Raw genomic sequence first — 10,178 nt, forward strand, 5'->3', positions numbered from 1 at the left:
TACACAGATGGCTAGGGCTCTTCAGCTCTCTTTCAAGCCAATCTGTAACTACAAAGATTGCTGCACCACCTTTACATCCCCATCTAGTGGCTGGGATGTGCAGAAGGATGGATGTCACTGAACCACAGTCGTTTGGGGGTATTTCTTTTAGAAATTCTTTGTGTTAACACAGTGCAAGCTGACATGCTGTCAGCATGCTCCATCTTCCCTAGGACACACAGTACACACCACCAAAGAAACCTCCATGGCCAAGCAGTCCTCATACAACAAACCATCATTTTCAGCATTTCACCTGCAAGAATCCCCTCCTTCTTTCACATATGTCAGCTTCTTTGTATGTATGTATTCCTTTATCACTTCCTTAGCTTGTTCAGATCATGGAGCTCCTCCGGTACCACATACTCACCCCAATACCCAGATTCTCTTAATAAATTCTAGTTGATTTTAAAAATTAATTAAAGAAATTATATTTTCTTATCAGTAAGGGCACATGGAAAGCCCTGCACACCCTCTTCAAGGTCCCCTTCTGCTGCATGAAGTCTCGGCCTTCCCCCAAAGACACATGGGAAGATGGTTCCTGGTGAGCTTTTTACCTGCCTCACCTGAATTACTAATAGCAAACCTGCTCATAGCAGCAGCCCATACTCTACCCTCTTCTCACCAGGGCTGATCTCACTGCCATCTTCAGCACTACCATCGTACCCTTCCTGTCAGCATATCACCTCCAGCACTCAGTTGTCTGCCCCACAGTAAGAGAGTCGCTCCTACAGAGCAGCAGGTACCCACTCACCAAGGCTTTGCATACTATAATCAACTTTCAACCACTTTTGCATCCTTGTCTGCTTGAGTACTCTGCAGCTCTTCCTTCCTTCTCCTCCTCTGCCCTTAATTTATATCCACCCTGAACTCCCTAGGATTTTCCATCATTTTGCAGTGTTAAGTTCCTCCCTCCACCTCAATTTCTAATACTGCTTCTCTGCTTCCTCTAGACAATCTCTCTCATCTCTGTACAAATAACTCCTAGTCAAATGAAGTCTGACACCAGCTAATGGTGATCCTTTATAGAAGTACAAGAGAGACCATGGCCAAAGAAGTCTGAAACTGAAAGGAATAATACCCTGACACAGCAGAGGTACAAAGTTTTAAAATGACACTTCAGAGACTGAGAAAAAGGAAAATACTGACAAGGGTGAAAAAAAAAAAAAAACCTATGGTGAGTAAGGGAAGGTCATTTAATGAGTTTTCTTCCCAACAAGAAAGCAGTATTCAGCATGACCCATGCTGCCTTTATCGTTTTTACGTTCCCATATCTCACTTGGAACTGGAGTGTCTGGTTAAATGGGAAGGAATGGAGAAACTCTGGAAAACTGAAAAGAAAAAAAAAAAATAAACTCAACAGACTTCACATACCTAGCTATGGATTTTTATAGTCTTAATTAAGAGGATACCTAGGAGTTCCAGGGAGGATAAAATATTTCCCATAATGTCTGAGAGTAGAAGTTAACAAGCCTGCTGGGATCTTTTTAGCCCCTGCAGAGCTAAGGCTTCAACATTATTAAATAGCTGTCGCATCTGAAGTATGGTGCAACATAACACACAAGAAGCAGCACAGGATGCTTAAATGGGGGGTGACTTTAGATTACATCACAGAACAAGTCAGTTTCAGGACAGGCGTTTGCATGTGACTAAACGAGATATGACTGTGGAAAACAATAAAGGTACCCAAAAGAAGAGAGGAGACAGGCACAGCAGGCTGGGCTCCCAAATAGCAAAAAAGTGTCAAAATAAACCACATGCTTCAAGACATTGTGGTTCAGTATGATCATTCAAAGCAGATGAGCTATCCAAACATACAGACAGTAACAGAAGCAGAAAAACACCGTCTTTGGGTGGTGGTACTCTTCAGAAGACATGGTATCTGCTGGCAACTTTTACACATGCAGTCCGTTGCTCAGGAATTGTTTGAAACTGAGGCAAAGCCCCAAAGATTCTGTTATGGTGACACAAGTTCCTTTCTTATTGCTCCTAACTCACCTGGGTATATTCCAAAACCTTATCCTAAAAACTTTCCCCAACACAATCATCATCCGCTTCCCACTGCAACCAGCGATCGAAAGGATTATGCTGTATTTGATGAGACCTTCAGGTGCACACTCTAGGTTTGCCTGCTTAGAAAACATTTCACCAAGCCTAACCCTCACAATACATGCATGTTAAGAGTTGGAAAACTACATTTCTTTTTACAGTTACAAATTTTTGGAGTATTTGGGAAGGACCTGTGCTCAGTCATTGCTATGCACTGAACGCATGAAAGAGCACACAAATTAATATTCCTCTTTTGTTTCGCTCTCTAGAGCACATTTCTTTTAAAACCAAACACCACCACCAAGACATTTCTCTTCAAAAGGAACTGCTTCCTGACATCCTAACTCATTCTCCAAGTGAGCAAGGTCTTCCCTGACTTCAATAAAGGTGTTAGGTGACTTCCATAGAAAGTGGCCCAAAAATCCAATAATATGAACACACATGAACAGGCAAAAAAATTGAAACTCTTACCTACTGCTACCCACCCTGAATTAACATGACATTCATATATCTACCAGCTTAAATGAGTCTATGTGAATGGGGCATGATGTGTACAGTCCACAATGTTTTGTACAAACGCAGAATTCCTAAGATTTTCCCAAAGTGCTGTAGCTGGCATAGGAGTCCAAGTCATGATGGTTTCTAATAGAAATGCGTAGTCTGAAGTGATTTAGACAATCTGGGAAAAAGGAAACAATTTTTTTTTAATAAATCACTTATTATGCTAATCACTGCTCAAAAAACCCACAAACAAACAAAAAACAATGGCTTCACTCATCATCTTTCTCAAGACACATGCAACTTGTCCAACCTAAACAATAAACAGAGATTTCCTTCATGTCAGCTTGAAAAGAACAGACCAAACAGCCATGACACTGAAATCCAAAGTCTGGTGTGCAGAATCCTGACACCCCACCTGTATACTTAGAAAAAAGGGCAACGAGCTGTTCAATTCAGTCAAAATGTGGAACCAGCACAACCAATTAACCTCTTTTACCATACAGCCAACTTCACTGGTAAGCAACTGTAGTTCAAGGATTTAAAGCAAGCAATTTCCAATGCAAGCTGAAAGCAGTGTTTGTATGAAAGAGGCTGTTATGCCCCTGTCTGGTGTACAATTTGCTGAATTTCTTGAAATTCTGTTCAGTTCAGTACCAAATCCCACCACTATGAGGTTTCCTCAGGCAGGAGAAACTGAATTTTCCTACCCCTTTAACAAACTATGCTGTATCAAACAGTAGCTTATATTCTAAATTGGACACCGTTGTGAGGTTTGGGCACTTCCTTTGCTTTGTAAGTATCACAGGAGGAAAGGGAAACAACAATGTATGAAACAGTAAAACAGATGACATCCAACTTCATTTCAGAGGCTATTCCTTGCGCTTGGTAATTTGCCAGAATCGTAGTTAGACCAAAAGCTCAGCTCTGCTGGGCTCTCAACATCTTCCTCAACCCCATGTCTCCCACCAACTGCAATCCATTCCCACCTTGCAAGACACGATCTTAATGCGGAAGGGCAAATAGCTTCAACAAGATTTCCAAGTGGCAGAGGGCAGGTGCTGGTAAGCAAAGATGCTTGCAACCGCTCTGGTCTCTGCTGGAGGTGGCAGTAAGAGCCCGGCACCCTGTCTGCAGGTTCAGGCCTGAGAAAGAAAAAACGAGAGCACCCTGGCAGAGTGCAATGGGCAGTCACACAGAGGAAAGGAAAAAGCCAGCAGTGAGGGATGGTCAGGGTTTTACAGCCAATAGCCATTGAGAATTGCACTCCGGACAGACCATGGTTCTTGCTCCAGCTGTAAATGCCTGGGGACAGGGACTGGTTTTTTGCCCACTTGCATGGTTTTTACCACATGGGGTGCCTCAGCCAGCTGGAGGGCTATGAGGCAGTGGCAGGGACTAGAGAAGCACTGCTATACAGCAACATTCCAGTGAAGAATGGCAATGCAGACTACAAGGTGGTCTGTCTTTCCACCTTCCAGTTAGCCACTTGGATCGTGTTAGCTGCCTGCTCCTTATCAAGCTTTTCAGTTCCTCCTCATGCTACTCAATTCCATCATGCCATTGCTTAACTTATGCATGTAATTTAAAGCTAGATAGACGGCAGGGAAATTGCTTCCTCTTGAGGCCCCTACTAATTGACCCCTATCCACAGAGCTCAGCAGTCTTCCCTTTACAGCACTCACACACACTATCACAGCACAGAGAGCGAGTTTGGAGGTTGCCAGTGGAGCCTCCCTCCCTCGTGGCAATGCCATATGGCGTTAAGATTTTTCAGAACCAGACACCGTTCCTGTGGAAATCAATCACCGTGACTCTGTCCTCGGAGAAGACCAGCTCACGCTTCTCCTACCTCAAAATGCAACTCAGTGAGGTGCCTCAGATTTGGCTGCTGGTATTGACTATTTCAGGTCAGTATGCAAATGTTTACTTTAATAGTGCACATATCAATTAGCGCAGCTGTTATGAATAAAGCAAGCAGTACCAGCTACGATGACAGCATGCCCAAACAGCAGCTATTTCACACTTGGGCTGAACCTTTCAGACCCTGCCAATGTGAGCCACCCCCTCCCTCTGTTTGAGTTTGCAGCCTCACTAATGAAAACGAGGAGGGAGACAACTGAGGCTGAGTCAGGACAGTCTGCTTCCAAGAGAGAGGGATGTAAAGTAATGCTAGGCTCCTAATCTTCAGAACCTGCAGCATAAGTTATGGGTGCATACACCAATCAGAGGAAAATAAGTAGTCTCTATGGGTAAATAAAGATTATTACTCTTTAAACCGACTGTAAATCTGAATGAACACAGAATATACATACACAAGTAGGCAGCGTTGTGTTGTGACGTCAATCTTATTTTTATAGATTTATTACTACCGTACATAAAATTTCCTAGTAATAATAACATTCTATGAAAAATACTAGAGTATTGGGACACTTTTAAAGTGAAAAGAGTACAAGAAAAAATAGGAAAAAATAATTCAAGCATTTAAAAAAATGCTGGGAAGGAAGCATTCCATTAAAAATGCAAGGGTCAGGGACTGGAAAGCATCCACGTGAATTTGTCTTCAACTCCATGTACTAACCTTGAGAGTTATATCCTATGCCTTGATTGCACCAGTAGAGGAGGTTTAAAAGAAAAGGAGAGAAATGGTTTCCGTGGGATCAGCCAGTTTACTGTTTATTGTTATTATTCTTGTTTTTCATTTATTTAAGTCTCTAAACCCAGTTCCTCCCCCTGCCTTCAATCATCTCCACAACTTGCAGCCACTGTTGACAAAATTCACAAATCTCACAAGCATGTAGTGGAACGTGAGCCCCTCGATCCTTGTCACACTTCCATGGCACCATGCCTACCAAGGTGACAGAGGGTCACCCAAGCCGAGCTGTTGCTTCCCCAAGAGAACAGGCCAAATGAGCCCCAGAAGCTCGCTCCATTGGGCCTGCTCTCACCCACCACAGCCATCACCACTGCTGCAGTGCCCTCACGTAGGCCCTGTCATTCCCCAACACCCTGCCAGCTGGTGGCCTTTCAGCCAGAGCACGGCTGCTCCACATGTGCTTTAGGAAGCCCTGCTGTCACTCTTTATTAATTAAAATTTGAAAAAAAAACAAAGAGGAAAGGAATGAAGACGTATGAAAAATGGCCATAGAAGAAAGTTACTGAGGTTGAATACTCTTCCTCTCTTGACAAACCACATTTTTGTAAAGAAATTAACCACATCCTGTGACAGAACTTTGTGATGGGCCAGAGCCTGCAGAGAAGCAATACCTTACTGACATCTCCACAGCTGGAAAGGGAAACCTGCTTCCTTCAAGTCACGGTATCACAGCAGAGGAGTTTTTCTGTTTATGTATCTAGCAGAGCACAAACAGGAAAGGGAGAACCAGACAAAGAGAGAGTGAAGAAGTTAGAAGAGTGCATAAGTGGCTAATGACCCCATGGTTTTTACTAGTCACAGTAGTTAAACAACCTTAACAGGTGTCATCCTCACAACAAAACTGAGCAATTTTTAAGGTTGTCACAAATGCCTCTGCAGGACCAAGGAAGTTCTGGAACTGTGCTCAGAGATGCACACAAACCCACAGGAAGATCTGATAACGTACAAATTTGTTCCTTCCAGAGATAACTCACTTTCTGCAGAAATCGATAAGCCATCAGAACCTATCATTTATCACAAACATTAAATCCCAGCAGTGTCCTGGTCTGCAAGCCTAATGAGGGAACCTGGTGTACAAAGGCACCCCTGCTGCTAGGTGGTTGCATGGGAAGGGGATTCTCCACATCTCTGGTTCAGAGAAGTCTCTTTTAGGCTGTACTCAGCATTACTATCCTTCATTAACCAGCTGAGGTATCAAGTATCTTCTGTGTGAACTTGCTACGAAATCAACAAAGACATATTATTGAGAAAAATAAGAGCTAAAAACCCAATCTAGTTTTTTGTAGCTGGGAAGTGCACCCTATGCCAGGTCACCATACATTCATAGAGAAGAGCTGAGGATGCAGAGCTACAGAACAAACTTTCAGCAAGGACAGTTCATTCTTGCAAGGAAGATTTAATCAGTTGGTATATGAATCTGGTTAGGAAAGAGTTAATGGTATCAGCCAAAATTCAGCTAAATCCCCAGATGTTGCTTTTGTCCCATGGCAATATCAAGAGCAACTGCCTTATCTCTATTTATTTAACCCAGATCAAACTAATAGGCTCTTGGTATTGCTTCTTCCCTGGAATCCCTCATCCCACCTCTTCTTGGAGAGAACTCCTGCAAGCTATGAGTAAGGGTATAAAACTGCTCTGCACACACACACACAGAGGGAAGTTGCTATTTATCACTTACTTGCTAATTTCTGTGACTACAACTCTTGATGCCACCCAGCACACACTGCTCCTCTGTACTAAATTCATCAACCTCAACAGCTTCAGATGCATCTGATGTGTACACCTAACCAGCCACACAATTTTAATAACGACAAGGGACTGAGAATGATTACTAGTCTTTCCTCTCACTTGTTTCCTTGGCCTACCGGTACCAGGTGCCTTCCTCCTGGTGTGTATTTTGGTGCCCACTGTCTGTCGTACCCAATGCACTAACTGAAATGCCTGCGGCATGGGGTCTGCCTGTCTCTTTTACCTCTAGCAAACCCGAACACCCGTCCTTACAGCTTTGGGAAAGGCAACACATTGCCAGGTCTGAGGACACGTCCTAAAAATGAACAGTGCAGTCAGAGGTCAGTCATACCTGTGCTATTTTCCATTGTGTTTCGAACACCGTGAGTGGGTTATCTTGTAAAAATATTGCCAAAGAGATTACTTGGGCACATCTCACCGACCACCGGGCTCTGCGGCCAGCTGTCTGTCTTGGACAAAGTGCTACCTGCCAACCTGGAGATGAACTCGACATTACTTTTCCCCAACTTCCGACGGCGGGGGCTAGGCGTCCAGCTAAAACTTTCCCTTTCCCACCTCCCCGTCCCTTACACACCGACCCGCACCGCCATGATCGCCGTTAGAAAGAAAGAATAAGGAAAAAGGACCCAGAGACAGCCAGTAGCAGTCCGACAGAAACAGCATAGCAGGTAACAACAGGCGAGTGGCGTCTCGGAACGGCCAGGAGCTGGTGGGGCGGGGGCCGCTGCTCCCCACCCGGGCCCCGGGTCGGACAACGCCAGGCGCAGCGGCCCGCGGCAGGGGCGCCCGCAGGGGCGGCTCTCGCTCCGCTCCGTCCCTCCTCGGCGGGGGCCGGCGACCGTGGCCAGGGCCCAGCTCGGTGCCGCGGGGGGCGGCGTTTCTCTTCCCTGCGGGGCGGAGAGGGGCGGGCAAGCGGCGGCGGAGCAGCGCCGCGGAGGTTCGGGGAGGGAGCCTGGGAGGTGGGGGTGGGGGAGTGCGCCCGCGGTATGGGGGCACCTTCAGAGCCTGAAGGAGGCCTCGGAAAAGGGATGCTGCATCTTGAAGCTAGACAAGAAGCACTGGAGGGGGGGAGGCAGGGGGTTGAGGAGGGACGGCGGGAGGCTGGGGAAAAAGAAATCATCTCCTCTGACCTCTAGCGAAGTGCCCGGTTTTTTCTTAAGCTCTTCACATTTCCTAAATTTGCAGATCTGGTGTCCCGTTTTGCGGTTCCTGCAACTGCTGCAGACTCCACAGTTGATGAGCCGCTTGCAGGGCACGCACACCCCGCAGCGTTTCCGCTTCTTCTTGGCGGGATTGCCCGCCCCGGCCCCGGCCCCGCTGCCGCCGGTGCCGCCGACCCCCCCTCCGCCGCCGCCGCCGCCGCCTCCGCCGCCCCCCGCGCCAGCGGCGGCGCCCAGGGCGGAGGCGGGCGAGGCCGAGGCGTGGCTCTGCGGGCAGTCCGCCAGGTTGGCGATCTGGAAGGCGCTGTCTGTGACGGCGGCCGAGGCCGCGGCGGGGGAATGCAGGGCGGTCATGACGATGACCCCGGGGGGCAGGGAGAGGCCGCCCAGCGCTGGGATGGCCGAGAAGGTGCCGACGCGCTCGGGGAGGTTCATGATCTCGGCTTCGGCGGCGCCGCACTTGAGCTTGTTCATGCACTCGCCGGCCAGCGGCCGGCAGTGCTCGGGGGAGAGGGTGGAGAGAAAGTTGCCGTTGGCCATGGGCAGGGCGGGCTGCTCGGCCGGCGGGCAGCCGGGCTTCCCCAGCCGCTGCGAGTCGCTCCGGTGGTGCATGCCGCCCCTGCCGGCGTGCAGCGAGGAGGCGGCGGCCGCGGAGGCGGAGGCGGCGGCGGCGGAGGAGGGCTTCCTCGCGCCGCCCGCCGCGCCGCCGCCGCCGCCGCCGCCGCTGCTGCTGCCCCAGAGCATGGCGGTGGCAGCGGCGGCCGTGGCGGTGTCGCAGTTCCAGGGGGACATGCCGATGCGGGCGGCTGCGGCGGCGGCGGCGCTGGGGAAGATGGGGGTGGTGATACGCGCGATCTTGGCCGCCTGCGGGAACGCACCACCGTTGGTCTTGTAGAAGGTGGCGAACGAGCGGTACCTCTCCATCTCCGAGTTGTAATCCACAAGGCTGTTGAGGGCTCCCTCGGGCAGGTGGCTGTCCTTGGGCAGCCCCGGCGCCTCGGGGTTTGGGCCGCTCTCCACGCACACGTTGGTGTTCATGATGGCCGAGGAGGGGGATACGACCGGGGAAGGACGGGGCGGGAGGGGGGGTTGGGGGGTCTGGGGAAGAGGGACAGGGCTGGGGTGGGGGGGTCTTTTAATCCTCCTCTTCCTCCTCCTCCGGGCGCATTCCCGCGGTCGATGTCTGGCCGGGCAGCCTCTCCTTCTGCATTCTCACGGGAGCTGCCGCAGCTGAAACACAGAAAGTCATTTCCGAGGGGGTGCGCGCGCTGGAGGGGGCGGGGGGGGGGCTCTAATCGCCACCAACAGCCATCCCAGGTGGGCCGAAAGGGACACACAGACACACAGCGGGGGGGGGGGGGGGGCGGGAGGGCGAGGTGGGGGCAGCCCAGGCAGAGCAAAACCATTCCCGGGACAAATCAGTGGCACCGCGGCGAGGGTTGGGGATACTGGGCAAGCAGACCGGGAGCTGCCCACCTACCATCTTCAGCGGAGAAAATGAAAAAGCAAGGGGGTTGAAAAGGGGGAAACAAAATAAAATTAATTAAATCAAAAAGAAAGGGAGGCTAGGGTGGGGGGAGCCGCCAGCTGCCACGGTGTCATTCTGCGCCCGGCGGTCATTAGCTGCCTGCCGGCACAGCTGGCTCCGCCGGGCGCTCGTCGCGCCGGCACTGGCCCCCTCGGACCCCCCTGCCGCGGCTTGGGGGAGGAGGTGGGCTACCTTCGGGCCGCAGAGAAAAACGGGGCTAGGTTAGAAAAAAAAATATAAAATACTTCAGGCAGGCAATTTCACAGCTTGTGATCCCGGCGCCTGCAGCTGTACTAAAGACGGAGTATTTATCCCAACCTCTCGGGAGGATTCCCCGCCACCGCTGCGCAGGGAGGGCTGCGGGGCGGGGGGAAAACGAACACACACAGACACCGACCCGAGGACAACCCCTCGTCGGGCGCTGCCGGGGCAGGGAGGGCTTCGCAGGAGACAGAAGCCGGGAGGGCACATCGCCGTACCTGCTGAACTAGCCCTCGGCGGG

The 10,178-nt window shown here is 50.0% G+C and overlaps 1 protein-coding gene across 1 annotated transcript; it reads right to left on the reverse strand.

Moving 5' to 3' along the window:
- Positions 1-7,986: 7,986 nt before the first annotated feature.
- Positions 7,987-9,189, reverse strand: CXXC4 (CXXC finger protein 4). Its single transcript, XM_054383238.1, has one exon. It carries the CDS (start codon positions 9,184-9,186, stop codon positions 7,987-7,989), a length of 1,200 nt encoding a protein of 399 aa, XP_054239213.1. The 5' UTR covers positions 9,187-9,189.
- Between the last annotated feature and the right edge of the window lie 989 nt (positions 9,190-10,178).

Source organism: Indicator indicator, chromosome 8, assembly GCF_027791375.1.
Source record: "Indicator indicator isolate 239-I01 chromosome 8, UM_Iind_1.1, whole genome shotgun sequence".
Taxonomy (NCBI): domain Eukaryota; kingdom Metazoa; phylum Chordata; class Aves; order Piciformes; family Indicatoridae; genus Indicator; species Indicator indicator.